Source organism: Thunnus thynnus, chromosome 15, assembly GCF_963924715.1.
Source record: "Thunnus thynnus chromosome 15, fThuThy2.1, whole genome shotgun sequence".
In the NCBI taxonomy this organism is placed as follows: domain Eukaryota; kingdom Metazoa; phylum Chordata; class Actinopteri; order Scombriformes; family Scombridae; genus Thunnus; species Thunnus thynnus.
In genome coordinates, this window is record NC_089531.1 from 23,507,463 (window position 1) to 23,533,614 (window position 26,152).

The 26,152-nt window shown below is 40.7% G+C and overlaps 1 protein-coding gene across 7 annotated transcripts in view; it reads right to left on the reverse strand.

Annotated features, from left to right (window-relative positions):
- The window catches only part of adcy2b (adenylate cyclase 2b (brain)), a 48,309-nt gene extending 27,628 nt beyond the window's left edge, over positions 1-20,681 (reverse strand). For 2 of the 7 annotated variants that reach the window (XM_067611459.1, XM_067611453.1), the window contains exons 1-5: positions 15,602-18,065; positions 15,128-15,427; positions 8,154-8,351; positions 4,202-4,363; positions 3,100-3,249 (exon numbers count right to left, since the gene is read on the reverse strand). In XM_067611459.1, the coding sequence (XP_067467560.1) occupies positions 3,100-3,249; positions 4,202-4,363; positions 8,154-8,351; positions 15,128-15,391 (774 nt within the window). In that variant the 5' untranslated portion in view covers positions 15,392-15,427; positions 15,602-18,065. The other 5 variants (XM_067611458.1, XM_067611456.1, XM_067611457.1 and 2 more) reach the window with 5 other exon arrangements.
- Positions 20,682-26,152: the final 5,471 nt, after the last annotated feature.

Genomic DNA, 26,152 nt, shown 5'->3' on the forward strand with positions numbered 1-26,152 from the left:
TTCTGTAAATTTGTGGCTGGTCTATAATCCTACACTTGGGTTTTAGATGATCATGGGGAACTTGAGGGGAAAATTAAAGAAGTCCTTGTCAGACAGTCTTACCAAATGAACAGTTGTGACGTTGAACCCTCTATACTGAAGGGTTGTTATTTATTTTACTGGTGTACTCAACTTGCCTCTCTGATTTCTGTTTCAGTTGCCTACCACTTAAACCTCTGTTTCCCACAATGCCTTTCAAACAGCACCAGAGTCAAGCTGCTTTAAGTCAAAGGTAACAAATGGGCATATCAATACAGCTGTGAACACTGGGACACATCTACATTTGTGGAAATGTACCAAAGAAGTGACATTTCTTGTGGCAGGATTACCCCGAGGCTACTATTGGCAGTGGACCTTGTCTCTTTACCCTCACCAACTTTAGAAAGTTGACATATTCTCCACTGTCAAATTCCTCACAGCTGCACTGGAAATATCTTAACAAGACATGTGATTGTGTAGTATGGTCGGTTTTCTGGGGGAATAAGAAAAACGGAGAACCGGAGATGCAAGATCTATCGCCCATGCTTGTTGTGTAACCATGAAAGTTGTAGGTTTTCGCTTAGCACCGTACACATTTGGATGGAGAGTTGTTTGAGGGTGATTTGGCGTGCGTGTGCATGTGTGGGTGTGTGTGTGTGGGTGTGTGTGCATGTTAGAGAGAGTGAGTAGCTGCCTGAGGGGGTGTGACTCATAAATGCGGCTCACAGCAGAGAGGGTCATTACATTGTTCACACACTACGGGCTCATTTCCTAAAACACAGAAGCAAATTAAGTAGAGAGAGGGGTTTGGGGAGGGGGGTTGTGCTAAAAATAGAAGCCTTCACCACCCGCACTTATTTACTTATTCAGCACTGAACCAATATGAACACTCCACTGCGGGCATGCAGAGGGGCTATAATAGCCTGTAGAGACGAAGCTTTATTAGTCATGTGTTTGATTAATGAACGGAAGTGATTTGTATTTCGGCTATTGAATGAGATGTGGTGTTGTTTAGTTATGCACTGGCATTTGTGTTAACTTTCACACACTCTCAACACACACACACACACACACACACGCACACACTGGTGCAAGCACACAAAATTTGGGAGAGTAGCAATAACATTTGCCCACCTGAAGCATTAATAAAATATATACTATATCATAAATAATTTTCTATCTTCAAATAAATGGATAATATATTTATACAAGACATTTGTAATAGTCCTATAGTCATAGCCATGCCTTTAAAAATTATATATTGATGATAAATGACAATAAGGAAATAATACAATTTTACAATTCCAGGAAATAGTCATAGCTAATCCCTACTGAGTGGATTATTAATTTGTAAAATTATGTGTCATTTCCCTGGTTGGAGAGAACGGCGAATGTCAGGGCAAAGACGCTAATGTCAAGCAAATGTCACTGCATAATGCCTCTTTAGACATAATCAACTTAATAACTCCTCAAAGCTAACAAAGCTGAGAAGTGAAATATTTTGGCAATAAAACAAAATAGGTTTTGAATTTAATCTGGGCCCTCATCAAGTATGTGTGGCTCTGACAGGAAACAATGAAACAAACATTCATGACTTAAAATCTGGTTTTGCAGGAATAGATGTATTAGATGGATTAGCATTTATTACATTTTTGATTGTAGTCTTGTATTGAAACATTTCATTCTAAAATAAAAACACCCAAAGTTGCTTTCTCTCTGAGAGTTAGACGAGAAGATTGATACCACCTCTATATCTGTCCGTTAATTATAGATAAAGACACGAGACGGTTAGCTTAGTTTAGCACAAGGAGTGGAAGCAGGGGGAAACAGCTAATTAGCCTGGCTCTGTCTAAAGCTGTGGTTTTACAGTAGGGTTATATGCAGTACTATTTCTTAGCCAAATTACCATGTTAGATGTCGTTTTCCTATTTGGTACAAAAACTGAAGTGTAAAAACAAGTTGTGGTCTTACAGGGGTTATATGTAGTACTATTTCTTGGCCCGGGTGCAGTGACTTACTGCACCCAAGTCACGAAATAGCCCAGCACATGCCCTCCCATAAAACCACAGCTTGTTTTTACACTTCAGTTTTTGTATTGAATAAACAAAGGAGATAAAAAAAAAAAACAGTTTAATTAGTCTTCTTAAGAGGGGCTGGTAGGCAGATTTTTTAAAGGTTGGAGAGAGCCAGGCTAGCTTTCTCCCCCTGTTTCCAGTCTTTGTGCTAAGCTAAGCTAATGTAACCCATTAGAGAATTGGGCTCTGTAAGATTATTTTATTATTTTCTGTTCGCTCAAACAATGTGTCAGCCAGAGTTATCTTACCCAGATGAACCATGCAGACTTCTGATTAGAGAGGTGAAATATTCAGGTAGAAGTTCAACAGTACAGAATAAATTAAATAACACAAGCAGATGTAGTGCTAATTGAGTTACAAACTAGTTCAACTAAAACAAGTGGTAGTGGATAACTTTGTTATGAATGCCAAGCATATGACATTTATGTGAAGTGATGCTGGATTCAATTACTTTTGTACTTTTGCTAGTGTTATATTATGTACACTTGCAGCGTGGCTGTCCTGTTATACACTGCCAGTGCTAATAATAATAATGTAGCATGTTCAAGAAGACTATTGAATATGTGCACTTAAACTATAACCTTGAATATAAGAATGTGAGGTATGTCAGATACATGATGTTGTGCTGTTATTCAGTTCATGATTTAAAGAGAAACACACATGTCAATTTCCTGGTTAAAAGGTTTAATGATCATAATTCGTGGTTAAAAAGCTAAAAATATTGCTTACTGTGTCTGCCATTCTCTCTTTCAACCCCTCCTACGGACATAGATATTGGTCCTAAATATATTTGAGTAGTCTGTGAGCCCTAGGTGGGTTACACTAACCTGAAGGCTCCCGCTTCATAATGATCAAACAAATATGAGAGCAGTATCAGTCTTATCTAACTCTTAGAAAGAAAGCAAATATCGTCTTTCCTAAAAGGTCCTCTAAGAGTTCACTCATACATGATTTCAGATCTGATTGGTGTGTGTGTGTGTGTGTGTGTGTGTGTGTGTGTGTGTACCTGTTGGTGCTTCTCAAACTCTAGTTTGATGGGGGACTTGATGCAGTTGCAGGTGTCTTGGTAGGTCTGTTTGAGTGCCAGGTCCATCAGATGTTTGTGGTACGCCCCAGCCAGGTTGCCACAGGTAAAGATGATCACATTGGCTAAGATCTGTCACATATCCCACATGCACACATATACACACAGAGAATATGGCATTAAAATAATGCTAGAGGGTGCCACATGTTCCAGATATGCCTGTATGTGTCATTTTCCCACTATCTGCCTACCACTTAAACCTACATTATTACCTTGTAAAACCAGGTAGAGCACACACTTCCACAGCGCTTTTCCACCACTATGTCAACCTCAAGCACTTTAAAATGTGGCCATGCATATCAATAGGTTGTCCTTGGTGCTGTATCCAAGGGCAATGAGCATGTTTTATTGTTAATGTGGTTTTCCACTGTGTATGTGCAAGACGGAGAAGAGAGAGACTACAGTGATTAGAGTGTTATCAGTCTGTCTGCTTTGATTACTGACTAAAGAGCATTGCTTTGTGTGTGTGTATGTGTGTGTGTGTGTGTGTGTGTGTTCCATTTCACTTCATGTATAGGTTTTGCATATGGGATGTATTTATATTGAAGATTTTTCTATTTTGTTTTATTGTGGGACTCTCTTTGTGTGTGTCTCTGTGTGATGATACTGTATCAAGAGACTGTTCAGACCAAGCCAGTGTTTTAAGAGCTGTTCCCCGAGTACATTAAAAGGCAGTTCATTTGACTGTGCAGGCTTTGCTGAATGTGCTGTGTCACAGTGATACAGGACAAGTTCACTGTTTCACAACACAGACCTTATTAAAATGTTGTATCTCATCAGTTTTAATCGTGCATGGAACAACCTTACCAATTTCGTTTTGAGAAACTAACCCCTGTGCTGTAGATAACAATGCGGTGAAGCAATCATGTGGGCCTTCAGAAACCGAAATAGGAAGCTCACAGCAGAGTCATCTCAGCTAAATTCTGCTCCAAGAGCAGGAAGTTGTGTAAAAAGGAGATTACAACAGTCACGTTGATCTGTATGTTCCAAAAGTTTGTGGTTCAACATTATAAATCTGTCTTACCTGCCAGACTAAAGTCTCCAGGTCTGTGAGGGTGGTGGCCAAATAGACGCTAAGGGTGACGGTGTGGGAGAAGCAGGTGATGGCACTGGCGATAATGGCCGCTCTCATGGAGAAGGGCAGCATGGTGTACACGACAAACACGATGAACAGGAAGAAGGACACCTGGGAACAGATAGAATTACTGCCAAAATCAGCCACATCTGTACAAAAATCTCCAGTGATTTGCAATGTTTTGTATTTTTACAGTAAAAAACGTCAACCTATTTCTAAGGTAATATGCATGGCCATACATGTACTACAGTAATGCCAAAATTACCACAGAAGTGCCCAAAATAAATCACAAAAATGCCTGCGATTGCATCCCACCAGCAATTTATGTCCTGTATCTTCCCTATTTGTCTGCATGTTGTCTAAATACAGTACAGAACACAGTTATGTGAGCTGGGTGGGCTGCCCACTCTTGTTCACAAAAAGATCCACCGATAAACTGCTGATCCTGTGATAAATTATTAGAGATGAGTGGGCTGCTCAAAAAATCCTGCCTAGAAAACAAAATACAACACCTCAGAGCACCATGAAAAGCCATAATATCACCATAATACAATGGCTGCTCAAATATTTACATACACATGGGAATAAGAGCAAGACTGTGTAGTATTTTCCTGAAGAAATGATTGATATGAAGTTTCTTTATATGAAATTACTGTGGTCAGTCCTCTCCTACTCTGACCTCATATCTAGATGTACGTGTGTAGATGTCTCTGTATGTCTGTTTCCTACTGTGCTGTTCATTGATACCTTGTGCCGTAACCTCCTGCTTCGTCCCTGTCCACTTCCCCTGCTGTCAGTCCACCCCTTCCTGTTGTGGTGGCTGTGGTGGTGACCGGTTACACTTTCAAATGGGACACCAGATGAACTCTGACCTTCCTGCCTGTCTGTTTATTTCCTGCGTCTTTCAGGTTCAGAGAGTCGGTCTGCAAACAGGAATCCACTGACCCGGACCCTGATGTGTGAAATCTAAATAATATGTAACTAGAACACTTTTGTCTTTAAGCAAGCTGTAGCAGAGGGGAGCTCGTCTCATGCTGCTCAAAGTGTTCATAACGTCAACATTATAAACATTATTTGCAGTGACAGGTTACTCGGTGATGCATTACAAAGATATTATTACTTCTACCTCTAGCGTGTAGTGTTTTATCAGGCACAAAGATGACTAGAACATTGGGTATAAGTGATTGTTTGTTTGGTTGACCGAGTTCCTTCTAAAAGAGGACCTGAACACAGAGAACAGAGAGAGAAAGAGGTGTTTTGTGTAGGCTTACACTTTAGCTTGCTGTTGCTAAGGGAACCAACATAGAGAAGGATGCTGACGTCGGAGCAGATGTGGTGTTTTGAAGGTCCTGCATAATTAGCCCTAACCTTCAACTTCCAACCCTGAACTCTCACCTCCGAAAAACAGAGGGGGCAGTTGGAGTGTGTGACGTCCAGTCTGTTCGAGCTGGGGGAAATTGAGAATGGCAGTCCAATTTCAGGGGCGTCACCTGCTTGTGTCAGCCATGCAGACAGCCAGACACACTCCACATCGCCACATCACTCTGGCCCGAATCCTAATACACCCTCAAACACCTCGAGACGGGAACTGCAGCAGCCATCATCTCACTCCAGCTTCTTTGATTACTTTTTTTTCTCTCTCTCTGCTCTTGTTCCAAGCACACAACCCGCTTCTGTGTTTCTGAGAAAAGCAGCACACGCTCACTTACCTCCGTACCCAAACACACACACACACACACACACACACAAACACATACACACACACGCACACACTCACAAACACACAGATTTGCGGTGCTTGGATACGCACATTAAAAAATGTTTTGCTCTCTGCTCACTTCAGCATTTATGAGCATAAGCAGCTTGGCAGCATTTTTGGATGCAAACATCTTCATCTGTTTAAGCCTGGATAGCATGTGCTAATACACACACAGGTCTTGGCTACCAGGTGTGGCCGCCATGTTCAATCAGCCTTCTTGAAAGAGCTGTGGCCTTCAGAGAAATCGAATAAAGCCCAGACTAACAGGGTAAAGCAGCTAGATCCTTGCACTGTATGTGTGTGTGTACAGAGGGAGGGTGAGTAAGCGAACATGTTTGGGATGGGGTGGAGGGATTAAAAGTGAATGACCAAGCAGAGCGCCAGCTACGCTCTCTCTCTCTCTCTCTCTCTCTCGCCTTCTGTCTTTGTTTCTCCATTGCTCTGTTCACTGTTATTAGCTCTGTGTTCCATATCAGGCATGCTGTATTCTCAGTAATCACATTCAATCCAACCCACTGAGTGCAGGCTGCAACTCCAACTGGTCTCTTTTCACCAGATTTCTGCTCTGCTCCAAGTTCTTTCTTTTTTTCTTTCTTTCTTTCATACATAGATAGATAGATAGATAGATAGATAGATAGATAGATAGATAGATAGATAGATAGGGGTATAAGTGGGAGAGTCATGGGAGCGGAATAGAGCGATTAATAATGCAGAATGATTATGCTCTCACAGGTGGCTGATGATAAAAATATCTCCACCACAGAGGAGGGAGGGAAGGAGTGGAAGCAGGAGGGGAAAGAGGGGAGAAAGGAAATTTGGGCATGCGGGTGGGGAGTGGGGAAGGGGGTGGGGGTCTCAACAGGAGAGGAGGTGGCAGGTGGAGAAGCTGAGGAGAGAAAAATGGGATTTGATGAATAGGGGGAGACAGGGCGCTAGCTTGAGAAAATAGGATTCCTGAGACAGAGAGAGAAGGAGTCTGGCACTGAAAACTAATGTGTCTGTCTGCTGATCTACTCACCTCCAGCTCTCATCAGACCTCATTAACACTTGTCACACGTGGAATTAATTCTGCACACACACACACACGCACACACACACAATCATGCACGCATATACAAAAGCACAGCTAAAGTGACGGACAAATGTCTGAAAGAGAACCTTTGTCACATTCGGCAAATGCACATGTATGCGATCATAATAAATCTCGTGGATGCACATGCACGCGTCAAACACAGGACATTAACTTATGCTTTGATTATTCTTAGTTGTGTATTCATGTACTGCTTGTATTAAAGGGGCATTTACGAGGCAGGAAGTGTCAGATGAAAGCATACTGTCGGTTGCATTATGGAAATTGTAGGATCCAGCGTTTTCAGAGTTTGATCCATTCTGGGGACTGTAAATCAGGTTATCTCAGCCTCTGCCTCTATTGTTTTAACTTGTGAGTCCCCCTACTTCACTGATAACTATCACAGATAGCTTGAATACCACTTTAAATTACATTGGCGGTGATTTTTTTTTTCTTTAATTGTGTATTTGTTTTGCGGGTATTTTGGTTGGTTTGTTATTTTTTCGTTTCTGTATTTTGGTTGGTGCATTGTTATGCACTGGGTGGCATAAATTACCACAAACACGGCCTCTGAAGTTTATTTTGAGTTGATCCCACACACAATATAAATACCCGCTAACCAAATATGAAAATAATCCCAAAATGCACTGTTTGCTCCTGTTTGAATAACATTGACTAAAAACTACAAGCCCCGTAGCTATTTAAGGAAATTATTAAGTTAAAAAAATGAAAGTATGAACGTATATTCACATCTTCACTAGGAACCAATAGGCGAGATAGGGAAATCATAAAGTAATGAAAGATGAACCCACAATTGCTGGTTTTTGCTTTTCAAGGTAGTTCCTGTTAATAATAAATATACAGAACGGGGTTCAGGAAAGACCTGCATCATGTGTTATTGTTGGCCATCGAGACATTTAGTTTATGTTGTGGACCTTAGTAGCTGGTGCTACTTGGTGGTAGTTAAATCTCCTAGACCAAACAACAAATCATTTTACCAATACCACCTGTGCCGTGACAGAATGCATACACAGACCCACAGATGCACTTGCATATTATTTTAGAAACACTACCTGGTCCCAGGGGCTGAGTTTCCCTCCTGAGAACATGAACACGTAACCCATGGTGACCAGGCAGGCCCATATAAGGAGAGAGAAGAGGCGGAGCATCCGCTTGAAGACGGACTCAATGCAGACGAGGATGAAGATGGACAGGAACAAGAAGAGTGCAGCAAACACCGTGATCAGGAACGTCAAGTGGTCCTTTGTATTCTGGAGAGATAGAGATAAAATTGGTTTATACAGCTGCAGGTTTCGGTGTGTTTGATTCAGTTAAACACATTCACACTGATGTGCAGTACATGCCCGTATGCATACTCAACAGCCCACACACACATGTACAGTATATATTAATACACTAGTGAGGACCTTCCACTGATTATATTAAGTTATCTGCTTCAGCAGAGTTCATGCTAGATTGTTAGCGATTTATGATTGAACGCACTCTCAATCCTTAAAAGATCAGTCTAACCCACCCTAACCTTAAACCCAACAATCAATGTCAAAATAACAAAAAAAATGCTTACTTTAGGAGAATTCCCCCCATCTTTGTATCCTAATGAGGACATCAAGTCCTCATAAGGATAGAGGTACAACATGACACACACACACACAAACAGATGAACAGATCGGCAGACAGACAGTCTGAGCCCAGAGAATGTGCTACAGCATCACTTCTGCGCTCACACTGTCAAAGTCAGCATTTAGAAGCTGTCAACACACACACGCACACACACACGCACACACACACACACACCACATACACACTCTCTCTCCCTCTCTCTCCCTCTCTCTTTCTCTGTACCTTTGACCAGACCTCCCTCACCACCTTCTCATCCTCTTCCTCACTCTCGCTTGCAATTCAGGAGGATGTACACAACAAAAACTGTCCATGTGTGGCTTTACTGTTTACAGTAAAGCTTACTGTTTACAGTAAAGCCATGCATGGAAAGTTTTTGTTGTCCCTGTTTACAGAGAAGACATATTCATAATCTCATATCTTGATTCCATTATCTGCCTCACTCTGCCTTGTGAAAATATTGATTTTTGTTCTTTGAAAATTTCAAAATCATGTGCAAATAATCTCACAAAACTGCTTTCACTTGTTTCAAGAAAAAAAAATACTTCATATCAGACAAAACGACTTCTTTAAATAGACATTTTATGAGTTTATAGTGTATTTCAATCATTCTCACGGTTATTGCTACACTATAATTCTCATCAAATTTTCATGAAAGGATGGTTGGTTCTTGGGTCAAGGAAATGCTCCCAATATGGAGACATTGCAAAATTATGAACCGGAGCTTGTGTAGTTCTCAGGCATTCAGGCACCTTAGACTCATCTGTATCTTTGTGATAAATTATTAGTGCTAACAGGAGGAGACTCCTGCATCTTTCAGTTCCCCTTAATGTCTTTAACCCATGGCACTTTCATCTTTTTGACCTGTCCATAACCTCTGCATGTATGTGTGTGTGTGTGTGTGTGTGTGTGTCCTAAACATATTTCTGTTCTAATTATGTGGTGAAAGTACCTCCTCTGATATTGACTGGAAATTAGTTTACTATGGAAAAATCCCATCAGAAACAGTACATACCCGAAAATGCACACACTCATAGTCAGGGTGGGAACAAAGTACTCTTTAAGTCCTTTTGCCCTCTTCAGAGTGTGTAAATTATGGAACAGGAGCAAAATCACCATCATTTGCTCAAAAAGAGTGCTATGAGCAAACCGCTTCCACATACTTCGGAAATGAGCACACTCTCACAGGCTTGATCAACAACACCCACGTAAAGTTATTCCAAAGTCATGATTGTGCTGACACGTCCAGCAGCTGCGAATGTTGAATTAGCGAGCCTCTCTGTGATTAGATGTCATCGATTTTGAAGTAAAATGAACATCAGTTTAAGGCACAGAAATGTGTGTGATACTCTTAACGTGTATTTCACTGAGCAGCAGAAAAAGATGTTACAAATCCAGCCTTGAATTCGTGTTTGATTTGACAGTTTACTGACCTGGCGGCTTGTTGAGAATAGCAGAAGCTGTTTGGCCGAGGCAAATGCAGGAAGAGAGCGTTTTGCTGTGTATTAGTGTAGCAGTGCGGTGTAGCAGAGGTAGTATGAGTCAGGGTCTGGCGAAGGGATCCCACGGGATCTGGCTGCTGACGCCATGCCAGCTATACAGTCAGCTTGAAGCACAGATTGAATCCCAATGAGGATGTAAGCAAGACTGCAAACTCACACATACAGCGGGGGGGATACCTGTGTTGACATCAGTGACAAAAGACCCCTTCTGTGTCATCAAAACACATTCTGCATGACCTGTATGCACACAGAGGTTAGGGAAGAGGAGAACAACTCTCACCACTTTAGGGAGGGGGTCACTACTTTTTCTAAAAAAGAAAAAAAAAAAATCTGCACCTTGCACATTTCTGATTGTAAGCCATCTAAGCCTGTTAAAACCCATTTGAAACAATTTAAAGCCATTTCCCTCGACGTGGCACAGGGGGAGGGAGTAGTGCCTGCCTGCCATAATGTACTGCATTGTCATCCAGAACAATTATTTCCTTTTTTAACCCAGTCTGGCTTATCCAGCTATTATACTGTGAGGGAAAAGGGTAAAAGGGAGACATAGCAGCGAAAGCAGCAGCAGCAGCAGCAGCAGCAGCAGAATGAGACAGAGACATGCGGTAATATAATTATTCAGCATCAAAATGACACAAACATACAAAATACATTATGTCAGAAAGTGAGGTGAAGGGGAGAGGTGGCGCAGGAAGACACAAATCATGACCCAGTGTATGCACTTTCCATGTTTCAGGTCCTGTTGAATATTTATCCTGCCTGATGAAGTAGCGCTCTTGGCATATTTCTTCAATCTGCTCTCAGCCTGGTCATGAAAATCATCAATAATCAACAAACCCTTCCTCGAGTGCTCCATTTGCAGTGCAGAGGAATGTTAACGCACTCTGCTAAAAGAGGTCAAAGGTTGCAACATTTGACCCAAAAGATTATGATATTAATTATTAAAAGTTATAGTGCTAGTTTGAAGCATAATAGGTAGTTTATCTGAATCACTTTTACAGACAAGCTATTGTCAGAAAAGTTTAATACTACTTCAAATGCTCGTGCTAACTGCTTCAAATGGTGGCTGAACTGTTTCCTGGTAGCTTTACCCACTCAGATTTTGGAATACAACACTTGCTTTATATTGTATTGTACTTATTTAAGGATTTAGTAAATTCCAATGTGTGATCATTCATCACAGCATAACAGGGGAGGATTTCATCAAACCAGGGTGAAGAAATGGTCATTTCACAATCAGGCAAAAAAAGATGCCAGAGGGCACAGCAGTGGGACGGTGCTGCTAAGTGGATCCAAACAGTTTGAAACGCATTCAAACAGGCAAAGATTCCCACTGGCCAAATGGTAAAATATGGTAAGTGATGTAGTGGTAACTGAGGAAGTGGGTATTATAGGAAGACTTAAAATTTCAGGGAAATGTGATAGCCATCTTAAAGGGTTAATCAGCACTTAATTATACACAGCAAAGTAAATTGCTCCAGTGCTGAAAATAACAGTCATGGGGAATTTTAAAATGATCTCATAACCTTAAAGGAACACTCAACTGATTTCACACATCAAAGTCAATTTGGTTGTCATGGGAAGTGGTTTTCAGTTGTATGATGTCTGCTGTTGCTCTGGTGAAGCTTTATGAGATCTGAGAAAATAACCCCTAATGATGTCACCAATTAGGGATAACCCCTCCCAGGCCAAAAAATGTTAGACAAAGAAATTTAACAGAAAGCCTATGTTACACACTGGTGACTAAACTAAAAGTCTAAGGCCTAAAAGTCAAGATATCAGCCTCTGCTGCTTTGATTTTGATCATTTTTTGCTTTTATGCGTCTCCCAACTATATGGAAATGCAATGATAAATCACCTGAGTACTTCTTTACTGTGATGTTTCTTCTCGTTGAAATAGAGAGGAAAAGTATCATTCAAAACTAATGGGACATCATTTTGTTGGGAAGATTAGAGGTTGTTATGGAATAGTTGTATTGGCCTTGGTTTGCATTGGTTGGCTTAACAAAGAAGCTGTTATCCAGGAAGTAAAATAATGACATTTTATTTTAAAGAAACAAATTAATTATTTTCTTGAAAATTGAAATGTTTGACAATTAGATTTTAACTTCAATAATTATAGAAACTGGAATTGTGGAAAATCACATATAACAAAAAATCCAATATTTTTACTTGTAAACTCGTATTTTTATATGAAATTCTGTATCTGAGTGTAACGGCACAACACCAATGCTTTATAGTGTGGCAGCTCTGACCACACCTCGGGCAGTGATGTCACAGCATTTACTTTACCACAGTCATTCACCTTGCTGCCCTCCATGGACAGATTGGTGATCCATCATAACAAAAACACCCTGCTCTCACTTGCCTGCATCTATCAAACTGTCAACGAGATGGAACAGACAGATCCTCTAAAGCAAAATTAACAAATTCTTAAAATGCAACGAGGAAAATGTGTCGCAGATGATCACAAACTACCAAGAACATGAACTGAAATGACTATTGCGGCAATAAAACACAATATTGATGTAATCTATGATGTAAATCATGACAATAATGAGATGTTTTGTCCGACTTTTCATAGATTTCGTAAGTCCCATTACCAGTCATAATACGGATCTATTTTTAATCTATTAAATTGGAAACTGGTGTTTTAAAAGTCATTAAGTTAACATGCTGCCATGTAATTCCTGGTTGTGTACAAACTGACAAACACACACACATGCACACACACAGGCATACCTATACACATACCAAATAAAAACAACTTTGAGACAACAAGAGAGAAGAAGAATTATTTTCTCTAAAAACTGCAGATAAGCCTTTGAAGGAAATGAGAGACTTCCTCAGACTAACACACCCAAACAACACATACACACACAGGCATGCACATGTATATGCATAGACACACACACACACACACACACACACACTGTACAGTATGGGTGGAGGAGTCTACATCTTAAAAAACACCACATTCACTCACTCCAGCCCTGATTTGTGGAGAAAGATAAAAGTGTGCAGTCATTTTGCGAGCATTAGTGCTGCTCACTGATAAAGCCAGAACACTTACAACAACATCCTCTCCTCCCTCTGCCGCCCGGCTCCCAACCCCAAACTACCCTCTATTTATTCCTGCCATTCTTCTTTGTCCAGCAGTAATAAATACGCACGCCTCACTGAACAACCGCTCCACTAACTACACACGAGCCCGTCTGTCATTTAATAGGAACATACTGGAAAAGAAAGGAATGATTTCGATTGACACTGTGAATGATGGGAAGTTATTAAAGGAGATTGTAATTTAAACTGCGAACGCCCAGGTTTACAGCCGCAGAAGAAGAAGAGAACCTGGAGAATTAAATTGGCAGGCCAGGGCAATGAAATCTATTGATTAAATAGAAGTAAAGAGATCGATTTAGGTGGAAGATCTCCCAGGAACGACCCTGTCATGGAGTTCAATTGAATGTAACGGGACATCAGTGACAGCCTGCAGGCGCTACTTTGAGAGCATATGATGCAGAGAGTGAGAAAGAGAGAGAGAGAGAGAGAGAAGCATAAGTCTACAGATCGTTCTGAGCATATAGGAGCAAAACAATCGGTTAGAAACAACAACAACCACTGTGATGAGTGGGCTTGCCTTTGTACGGCACTTTCATAAAAAAACACAAAAGCAGCACTTGAGAAACAATAGCTTGTGTTTTTGGTTGAGTGTTTGTGGCCAAAACAACACTTTTCACTTGACAAAAGCACCAACACCCACACAGCTGGGAACTAAACTCTCATCCCGCTCTTGATCCACTCTGCAAGCCCAGCGATGCAATTTAAAGTGCCGCTTCATATCCTCTTATGTTGTCACCCATAATCATACACATGCACATCGGCCTCAACGTCTCATTCAGTCTCGTGCTAAAACACAAACTCTCCTTTGATAGTAACACTCTGCTTCTCGATCCTAACTAAAAGGCTTCTCTCTGATGCTCCATATTGGCGTATACTTTACAGCAAAGCAGAATCTTTTAATGGTGCTGTGATGAAATGTGCAGCATTCCCAAGCATTACAAAAAAAAAAAAACACAGCGTTGTCTATATTCTGACAGACTCTGAGCTGTTTAAAAATGGATTTTAGCTAATCAGAGGGTTTTTTTTTGGTCGGTATGGTTCATTATAGAAACTTTGGTCTTGCTCCATACTTCATACCAGAGAGAGGTTTGAGTGGAACAAAGCAAGGACGGATGCTTAATGTTGTGCAACATAAAAGAAAAAGAAATAAAGTGATATACTAGAAAATATAAGATGACTTTTGATACAAAACATTGTCTGCTGTGGCGGTTTTACACTACATTTCCCAGACGGTGTGTGCAGTGATGTGTGTCCTCTTGTTTCAGTTTCTTTGGGTGGCACGCGTTTCTTTGAACCAGCTATTAAAGTCTTGCTAAAAACTTCTTTTTCGTTTCTTTTTTGGTATTTTTATGTCTTTAGTGCCAAGTTCAAAGTAGAGATGTCAGGGAGTCAGGGCAGAGAGAGACAGGGAACAACATGGGACAAAGATCCCCAATCAGACTCAAACCACGGACGCTGCATTTCATAGTCACAGGGCACCTCACTACCAAAGTCTGCTATTTATTGTCAGCTGTCATGACTGATAACAAAATATGGAAATGTGACAAAATTTGGAAAATTTGCAGGTTTGGCACTACTGCTTTAAATTAAAAACCAAGTTGATGTGTTTATTACTGCTGTGTAAGTGTGAATGTGCTACATTCATACTAAAGACCTGCTCTCACCTCTTCTTTCCCTGTGGATAAACTTACCCACACCTCTGAAAAAACCTGTTTAAACGCTTACATCTGTACACACACACACACACACACTGGCAACACACACACACACACACACACACTCACCAGTCCTGAAGCGAAGAACACCACCAGCAGTGCGAGGCAGGTTCCCATGACGATCAGCAGCAGGAACACGATCAGCGGATGCTGCTGGCTCATTCTGTAGTAGGACTCGTACAGCCAGTCCTGGGGCTTCTCGTCCTCCACGCAGACTTCGCTCTGGAACCCCGGACAGCCGTCTCCCAGCCCCTCGGGCCCCTCGCCACCCTCGCCACCATCGCTCTTCTCTAGCAGATAGCGTCCGCGGGTCCACAGAGCCTCCTGCCACATGGGTAGCTGCCTCTGGATGGATGGTCCTGCTCTTTACTGACCAAAACAAGTACACACAAGTGATTGGGGTGAGGGATGCTTTGGCTCCTGCTCCTATTCCTCCACCTCACCCTCAAAAGTCCTCCTCCTCCTCCTATTCTTCTTCTTTTAAAAAAGTTTGCTCAGCTGTAATGGGTGAATGGACAGCTGAGTGAAAGAGAGGCAATTTGCCAGCGCTTGCATCCTCTGCCGCTCCTCCAGCTCGAGGTGACGAACTGAGCCAGGACAGATGAATGCTGATCTTCCTCCTTCTCTTCCACCTGCTCCTCTCCTTCCTCCTCCTCCTCCTCCTCTCAGAGAAGGTGGTCGGACACTGAAAAGGGGAGATGAGACTACACTTCCCTTCCTCTTGTTACTGCCTCTTGTTTGCCCTTTATGTTTGGTCAGTCAGATAGAAAGCAGCCAGACTCTGCTCACCGCTCAGCGCTGTAGCTGCAACGAGGCAACATGTTACTCTGCTGAGGTGCAGATGAGGACTGAGAGAGAGAGGGAGCTGAGGGAGAGAGAGAATGAGTAAAACTGGGAGGGAGAAAAGAGAGCGAGAGGAGAGAGGGTGTGTACCAATGTGGTGGGGAGATTTAGTGGGTAAAAGTGTGTGTGTGTGTCTGCTGTACCCATCAGAGAGATTGTGTGAGATTTGCTAATTTCGAGAGAAGTGGTATATGACTCAAGACTTTCTTTCTGTGTGTGTGTGTGTGTGCGCAAGGTACAGAAAAAAGGAAGAGAAATTTACATAAGAGAGAAAGAGAAGACAATGTGAAGTTAGCAGATGAGAAGAGAGTTAAAAGAAGAAGACTGTGTTGATGCATTTGTCAGCATGAGTGTGTGTGTGTGTGTGTGTGTGTGTGTGTGTGTGTGTGTGTGTGTGAGAGAGAGAGAGAGAGAGAGAGAGAGAAGCAGACTGAAAGTGAGTGAGTGAGAAGGGTTGTAACAGCTGTGTTAAACCAAGAGGAACAGCTGAGTGCGGAGAGAAAAAGACTAAAAAGCCATCCAGCAGCCGGCGACGAGATAAGATGGGCAAGAAAAACACACAGAGGAGGAAGGACGGGGAGGAAGAGGAAGCAGAAACAAAGTCAGGAAGGAAAAAACCCCAGGAGACAGAGAGAGTGTGGGTGGAAGAGAGATTGGTGCTTCAAATGGGGGGGAAGGAGAGGGAAGCTGGTAATGAGTGAAAGTTTGAGCGCGACAGCGTTTGTGTGATGATGGTGGGAGTAAAATAAGATCTGATGAACCAAAATCCCAGCATTCCTCTCATCCTTCCAGCTTTCGTCTCTCTCTCTCTTTCATTTCAATTCTTCAGCTGCCACACCGGGCTCCCTCTCTCCCCTCCTTGCTATGCTACATGTGATGCTCTGTGAAGTGTGAAAATGGCCGTGCCACTTCAATGTGTCAAATCCACATAGTTTCCTTTTAGCACGCTAAGCAGAGAGCGAAAGAAAGAGAGTCTGTAAGCTAAGGCCAAGCACGGTTTATCTGATAATGATAAATACTGTACATTATGCTGCAGGTCATTTTTAGAAACCATACGCTTTTCAGATAATAGCTGAGTGTGGCTCTTATCCAGAGTCAAAGTGAGGGCAACAGAATATACTTCTGTCCAAGAACACCAAAATTACAAGTAGTTATAAACAAGGCAACAAACATGTCACCCCCAGTGAATAATGCAGTCAGCCAGTCGGAAAACTGGTAACAATTTAGTTTCCTAGCCATGCTAGCATCTCTGTGAGGTTGTACTCAGGCACAGCAGTGCTTTGAGCTACATGCTCATGTCAGCATGCTAACATTTGGTAGCAAGCACCAAACAACAAATACTGCTGAGGCAGATGGGAATGTCATAAAGTTTGCAGGTAAATGGTTATAAACCAAAGTTTTGGACACATTTAATATCTGAGCTAAGGATGGCACTAGAGGAAAAGTCAGGTGATCACCAAAGTACAACTCATCCTGTGGGGAACAAATGTATCAAATTGTGTGTCAATCCATCTTGGCACGCGTCAAGATACTTCACTGGGTAAGTGATAACTTTGACCTGCTGGTGGCATTAGATGAAAAGTCAGGCATTTGCTAAAGTCATTAGGATTTATCCTCTGGACACCATGGACATCTGTACCAAATTTCATGACAATCCATACGATGGTTGTTGAGACAGTGTGTCAACCTGCTGGAAGTGCTAGAAGAAAACTCTGGGGATCACTAGGTCTTTAGGATTCATCATCTGAAGACCAAGAAAAAGTCTGCAGAAAATTTCATGGCAATCTATCCAACATTTAGAGCGACCGACCAAACAACCAACAAACTGCCAACAAACCATCTCTTGAGCCCCGCCACTAGTGTGGCAACACAAATGCATTTTGGCAGTGTATTTACTGCATTTGTGCTGCCCTGTTTTGATTGATTGCACACATAATGTCTAGAGTACAAAAATGAAAAGGTGCATTGATGGTCCTGAGGGCATATTATTGCAACACCTGGGTTCACTGTATTTCATCTTATTCCAACTGTCAGTTCCACTCCCCTTCGGCATTCAGTCTAATTTTGAAAATCCTGGAATGCGACAGTAAGATGTGTTGTATGAATCATATTAACAATATATGTAGAATCCCATGTGAGTGATGGACAAACAAACACATGCCTGTACTCACTCAGGATTCATAGCTCTGTGCTCATGGGCTTTTATGAAAGATGTTGAGCTTCACTTCTTGGATGACCAACAGAAATCCATAAGCACAAAGGACAGAGAGGTTGCAGCCTGTCAATGTTCCTGTGATTGCAGAAGGAAGAAGTGAAGAAAGAGATATTTTGATAGCAATTTTCAGACAGAGAGTGTAGAGCAGGGAAATCAATCTCTGTGGATAAAGTGACAAGGTGAGAATTTTGTAGAGAATGACGATAATGACAGTGATAATGATCACGATACCCACATCATCATGTCCTCCTTCAAATGAACCCTCAAGTAACCAACATATATTTTTTAGAACTCTACAGGCAGAGTTCTAAAAAAAGTGTTTTGTTGTCAAAAGTAGTAAAAAAAAAAAAAGTATACAAACAACCAATCTTTAATATTATGTGGTATATATTCTATTATCACTATGACTTCTTAAAATATATTTACATTTTTTTTGACACATTGTAGAACCTATCTATGGAGGTCAGTAATGAATGTGTGATTACATTGATTAAAATGCTGCCATAATTACTGTAATTACAACATGGTGATTTCATCTGACAAATTTTTAAAAAGCCATTAATTCAACAGCTGTCTAAAGTGTTTAAAATAAACATACATCTAATCAAAGCTGCATTAGGCAATTGTGTGACCACCAAAGTGCAGAAATTACACAGAGCCATATGGTTTGTCCCAGTTCAAAACTGATTCTACCTGGGTTTCAATAATGTATTATATATTACATTACATTTATTTAGCTGACGCTTTTGTCCAAAGTGACTTAAAGTGGATTCAAACTCCACAGGAACATGCACTAGATATCATCACTTGTATAACATACCCTCCACACAAAAAAGCTAAGAGTGTGAATGAAATGTGTTCACACAGGGGAAGTGACAATATGAATTATACTCAAAATTGCCAATATTTTCAGTGTGCTGTTGATGGATGGTGGACGGCGAGTAGAGGTTTTTCAGGGCAGGCATTCTGACACATAACACAACACACGACAGGAAAAGCACAGGTGGATCCAATAACGTTATTAATGGCCACATTTTGTTTAGGTGTGCCTGTCCTACGGCCCTGGTTTTTACAGCAGACATTTTGACTTTCAAAGCAGGAAAAGCACAGGTGTAAATACTAACCTTAACGATGGCTCCATTACATTAATTGTCCCAGCAAGCCATGTTAGTGAGTGAGCAAGTGCATTGCCAGAGCACTGGAACTGGCTCACTTAATGGAATGGAGCCATCTTTAGAGGTGCTATATGTAAAAACTGGCCACCTGTCGAATTCAACCAATTAGAGGCAGCATATCACCAGAAAGTTGGACTGTCCGTTACATTATGCTACATTAGTGCAGAATCAATAGTGCATCATCAGTGCTCGGTTAAGTGGCAAACTAAGTAACTAGGACTTTGACTAAGTATGATAGTAATATCAATTCAGTGCTAACATTTGCTTGAATGAATCTAACACTGAAGAAGTGGGAGCACTACTGTTGAACTGAGGGCAGACTGGATGCTACAGTGACTCACTATTTGTCTTTTGAGGTACAAAGTGGTGTTACGACACAGGACGGGCTGGGGCTAGCTGGTTAGCATACTAACTTCAGTAGATATCTCTGCAACACAACACATAAAAAAACACACAAAACTGTTATTTCTTCATTTTCTGTTGATAATTTTAGTTAATTTTTGAACATTTTAAGCTAAAATTCTTAATTATGGTTCCTTTAATGTTATTAATTCCACCTGTGCTTTTCCTGCTTTGACAAGTCAAAATGTCTGCTGTGAAAAAGGTATATTGTGCCCCAAAAACCGCACATACAGAATATGAGGAGCTACTCACACGTGGAAAAAATTTAAGCTAATTATTGATAGTGATGAAAAGGCAGCACAAACATTAATTTTTTATTTTTTATTTTTTTAAATACAGATATCTTGCTTTCATCTTGTTGAGTTTCCACATTTTAGAGGTTGTAAATCAAAGCCATTTGATTAGTTTAACAACCTTTGGTGCAGGTTTTGTATTATCAGTACAATCTTGAGTGCTAAAAAGACTATACTTTGAAGATTTATATAGTATATAGTATATACTATATACTATAGTATTAACTTAGTATGCATGTATTTGAGCCAAAGCTACTGTAACTTATAGTATCAGCTTCTCAACTTAGCTAAGACATTGGCAAACACTTGCCTACTTTGTTACACATTTAGCTAATGCACATCAACATTGCATTCATTTGGAGGTGTGTTTCTGACTAGCTGATAAATGTAATGCTCACCGTTTACCTCTGTTTTGGTCTCTAACAGCTCTTTAGAAAAATATCTGTACCTTAGCTTGCTAGGTGTTCAGCTTTCTTCAGTGGCTAGATGTTTACTCTGCCTCCCTGTGGTTTAGCGCTGGGCAGGTAACGTTAGCGTACAGTCAGCTCGTCAGAATTTGTTTGAGGAAATGGCTGCTAACTGTTTTATATGAAGGATGAGACCCATAAGACTCAAGTGTGCAGTCTACTGAGTGAGTTGGCAAACCAAAACAGTGAGCTAAATGCTAATCACTTAAACTTAAAGTGGCTGCAAAACTGTTACAACAACAGCAGGTATAAAGTAAAAATACAGACAGGTAAGGGCAGGAAATGGCAACTTAAATGTTACACCTCTACAATAATATTAAAAGTTTTGTAAGTGATAATGAAATAATAAATAATACCAGAGGACTAAAATAAATTTTACTCTGCAACAGTCAAGTGTGGATATGTGTGTAAAAATTGAAAAATGAAATTTTGGTGGCCTTGAAACTCAGGAAAAATGCTAAAGGCCCTCTTTAGAGCCAGTGTTTGGTTTGTCTGTTCTGGGCTATTGTAGAGACATGGAGGTGCAACATGGCGGGCTCTGTAGAAGAGGACCTGCTCCCTCTGTAGATATAAAGGGCTCATTCTAAGGTAATGAAAACACAATGATTCTTATTTTCAGGTGATTATACACTAATTATAACATACTTTTGAATATTATATTCCATTTCTGCCGAGTCAGTTCCGTTAGATGCCGCTAAACCTTACACACTGGTTCTTTAATTACATAATATAAAGTAAATTTAAGTAAGGCGGTTAGTCATATCATGCACTCCAGCTCAACAACACTCTTGACTACAGTATAAAAAATGACAGATTTGAGTAGTCTGGATTTATAATGGCTAGCTGCTGCAGTGGTTCATCAGCAGAATAGGATCAAGCTCTCAGTGTCAGTAACCTCCTGAATGTGAAGCAGGGCTCTGCTGGAAAAGATCAGGCCTTCTGGAACAGCAGAAACCCAAATATTTATTTTAGTAACAGGAAAGACAGCAGCGATATAGAGGAGATGACTGACGCTGGGAGTCACGCATCATAATAACCCAGATTCCCCTTGACAAGCTGATAGCTGTACGACATGAAGTGTGATGTATTCACAACAATTCAGTGTTGCTCATTCTGCCTCTTATGACTGTGAGTCTGCGCCGCCCCAACGGCTTTTTGACCCTGCAGAGATTGGTGTGAATCTGTGTTTAATTGTCACATCAAATCTCCCTTCTGTTGGAAACAGAGGCATTTGACAGAAGTGTGATGAGTTCTTAATCTGCAGTGTTTGGTGTCTGTCTCTTTTATCCTTTTGTTTGTGTCTCTGTGTGCATGTGCTCGTACCATATTGCAACATATCATATGCTTCCTGCTTGGTTGCCTTGAATAAGTGTGTGTAATGTAATCTAATTAGGTCTGCCGTGACACAACAAAGACAAGATTAATGAACTGAGTTCCTCGCACACACACGCACACAGACATACACATGCAACCCCCATGACACTTTAAGGTTGCATGTGTGTGTGTGTGCGTGGGTGTGTTTGCAAGTGTGCTAGTGAGAGACAGATTGAACTGTGAGCTGTTTTCCTTTATTCAACTTGTCCTTCGTTCAGTGTGATAAATGTTGTTTTTCATGAGCCCTTCAGCAATGTTACTCAGATTAGGGGAATCCCATTTTTTACCACGATAACACACACACACACACACAAATACACACAGACAGACAGACAGACAGACTGACAGACAGACCAATGGCTATGAGCTATGACGGCTACAGATAATATACTATGACGACAGTTTTTACCATGTTGTCAGACCAAATCCCATTCATGTACTGTATGTATGTGCTTGTTGTGCTATAAATGGGGTATTCTATATAAGCTCGTATACTGCATGACATTAACAACAGGTGTGGTTGTGCTGACCACCTGCTACCCCCTCAGCACGCACACACACACACACACACACACACACACATACACATCCGCACAGCTTAAAGGCGGTGACAGAATGAGAGCACATTGAGGAAGAGTGGCCTTAACACCCTAATTCTGCATCAACACCCTCCCACATACAGACAGAGGCACAGTGTCAGGATGGAAGACGAGGCGGCACAAGCAGATGGAGAGAGGACGACCGGGCTATGCTGCCTTCATGTGCTCCAGGAAATATTATCACTATGAGTTGAGCATGCATGAATGACCCCTTATAAAGTTGTAAATGCTAATGTGAAGGTTAAGGTTGATATCTGTTACTACTAGTAGTGGAGGTACTATAATCTTTGGTCTTTTTGTGTCTTTTGATAACCCAAATGCTGTTTCTTACCTTGACAAGAAAATGTTTTGGGGAAATATTAAAGCTACATTACTTATTTCTTTTTTTTCCTGGCCACTAGGGGGCAGCGGAATAAGCTGAAAATAATATTGTTATGGTCTATGTTGAATTGAAACAAATAAAATAAAACAAACATTTAGCTTTCTTTCTGTTAAGTGTCTAAAATTTAATTATGGTAAACAAATCAACTGTAGTAATATTAGCATTGCAAAGCTGCAGTTTGATTAACATCCTTCCATGCATGTTTTGTATTATTTCCTGTTAGGAGTGAAATGCATATTTCTTGTATGCTAGCTACCAAAAGTCTACTATGGAGAGATGTGTGTATTTACAGTATTATGTGCAGATTTGGGCCACATATATTATAAACTTCTGAACTTAGCTAACATATTATTTAACAACTGTGTGTTTACACATTCAGTATGAGCAGAGCACCATTCATTTGAAGAATGTGAGTCATATTCACTCTCATCTTAGCTCTGGTTCAACCCCTGAGGAAAATATTAACTGCTAAATGTTTCACTATGTTCACCAGCTAGTTAATAACCGTTTGGTGCTGGACATGTAGTGTAGTGTACGGTGGGTTTATGCAATGCTAAAAGGCTAAAAGAAGCTAAAAAGCTCTGTACAAAAGAGGTAATTCTATGCATTTGTCATGAAAAGCAAGACTTTTAAAACATGGTTTTAAACATTTTTAATAAAAAAAATTACTGATGATGTTCAAAACTGTAGATAAATTCTATTGTAAATAAAGAAGTTATCAACCTATTAATGACATACTTGATGTGTGTTATGTCCTTTATAGTTCTACTGCTACACCACCAAATGTGTCTCTGACTTGAGCGCTAAATCAAACCAATAAGATATGAAGAAGGACCAGCGTTTAGATCAGCATTTGATTTTTATGGTTTATTGGTCATGATCTATTCCTGATCGAAAGCACTAGATTGCAGTGACAAGTTGTTTTACCAGATTGCAAACTGGAAGAAAAACATTAGAGCCTGAGGTGCAAAGTGACATCTGACCCACATTAATGCATGGGTCCAAGACATTTCTTCTGTGTTTAAGAATCCTTTTTATTGAGGGGGTAATCAAATGAATAATTAGGATGCACAGTACTAGCAGGCCTGCTGAGAGACGTCTGCGGCTTGTCACTTTTGTAAAGGGAAAGCAGCATGAGATGAGGGGGAACACCGAGAATTACAATTGTATTCTAGCACTGTTCCCTCTGTATATTGCCGTTTCATTCGCACCGATAAAAGCGAACACACACTCATACACACCCACCAGCAGGATAGTCAGAAATTAGCATATAGACATATGGGAAATCAACAGTGATGGAGATCAATCCTGTCTTATGGATTCGCTGCAGCACACAAAGGTCAAAACAGAATCTGGTCTTTTATATCCTGTAAAGTATTTGAAGATGTTGAGGGCTAAAAATGATCTAGGCTAAAAAGCAGCATGAGAATATTCAATTATTGATCAAATTGGATATTATCCCCAATGCAGTTGAGCATGAACAATGATAATTACAGTTTGAATGACGATGTGCTAGAAATAAAGCAGATTTCCCACCTTGATGAGAGAAAAGTGGGCTTCATCACCTAACTGGGTCTCGCTCAACCCAATGGTGATTAAAACACACTGAGATGACCTAGATGAGTAGCAATCAAGGTGGGAAAGTGGGAAAGAGAGCGAAAGAGAGAGAGCAAGAGAGAGAGAGAGAGAGATACCTCCCACACTCAGAACCCCTGATTCATCATTAAGACCTACACCGAGGGATTCATTAAGTACAACACACAATGTTTTTCTCAATCAAACACAGTGATTTAAACCATGCTGTACACTCAGCCTGTTTTGCATTTGATTCCTGGACAAAACTGTCTTATCTGAGAGATTCACAAAGTATCTTGGAATTGACAAGATGCAAGACTAATCAGGCTTTTAATTGCCTTTGATTGCTATTGTTCGGGGGATTCTTAACAAGGCTTGTTAAAATGCTGTTTGGCTCCGTCTCCTGCAGCAGAAAATGTTTAGAAGTGGATGATCAAAGAGTTGGAAGACTCTCTGGATAAGTACTGGAGATGGTGATTGCTCTGGACTGAAACTGTAAACACAACTGCAAATACATGGTCTGTAAACTATGTCCCCTGATTTCTCAGGCTTGAAAAAAAAAAAACAATATTACAAAATCTGATGTGTTTTCAAAAAAATTCTACATACATTACACTCATAAACATATGCAAACTGTGAAGACAGGGGGCATACGTAGATAATGCTTTATTTCAAGTGCCAAAGGCCAAAAAAGGTCACACAGTAGTTTGATATTCTTGCCAAAGTCCAGTACAAATATTGTCCTTGTCATGACCGGGAAGTTATATTTCAAGTACTTAGTGCATTACAAGATTTACATATTCTGATCAGAGTGGAAAAGTCTCATCTGCCTGTACCCTTCCAGCCCTATTTTCTACAATATATAAGAATCAAACCAACTGTGTATGCAGCTGATCACTGACTTGAAAGTCTTGCCCATTCAGCCATGCATGAGGCTTTTCCACTCAAAGCCATTTAATTCAGAGCTGGCCGCTGAGAGACTGCTGGGCTGGGTCATCAGGCTGTATAGCTGGCAGAGCTCAGACATACCAAAGCCAGCAATCTGTTTGGTGGACAGAATCCTCTCCAGCTCAGGGACATTTTTCTGTTGATGTTTGCTGTGAAAATACAGCACTTATCAAGCTGATGTGAGCAGTTCAATATGTCAAAGAACAATTCTTTACTTGTCTCTGTTTTTTAACTTTCTTAATGGAGTTTGTCACCTTAAGAACACCCCGGTCTCCTCTGAGAAACCTTTGATTCTAATCTCTTCATCTTCTTCCCTATGTTGTACACTTTCTCAATTTGGCTTTGAACACTAATCCAGATGTGGAAACTATGAACAGGTAGCTGCTTTACAATTCAAATTCCCCTGCTTTTTGGTCCTTTTCACCTACTTCAATCAGAGTCTAAGCCTCCTATGTAGTTCACGTTCGTTCTTGTTCAGAGGTCGTTTCAGCAGAGAAGAAAAGTGGATTGGGATAATTTTGAAGATGCTGGGCTGAGTTGGACAGACTGATTCTTTTCTATAATATGAAGCACCACTGTCAGAACACACAGGGAGGCTCAGAACACTTAATCCTAAACCAGACACTCACATACAAACATCTGACATCCACTGAAGCTCAGGCAAGTCCACTAAAGGCCTGGTGTGACTGAATGTGAAGCTTGTGGACAAAGTCTGGCATCATAGAGTTAACGTCTCTATATTTGGTTTGGGATTTAAGCATATTGAGGACACCAGCCAGTGTGACAGTGTAGAACAGACTTGTGTTTGAGTGGTTCTCTTA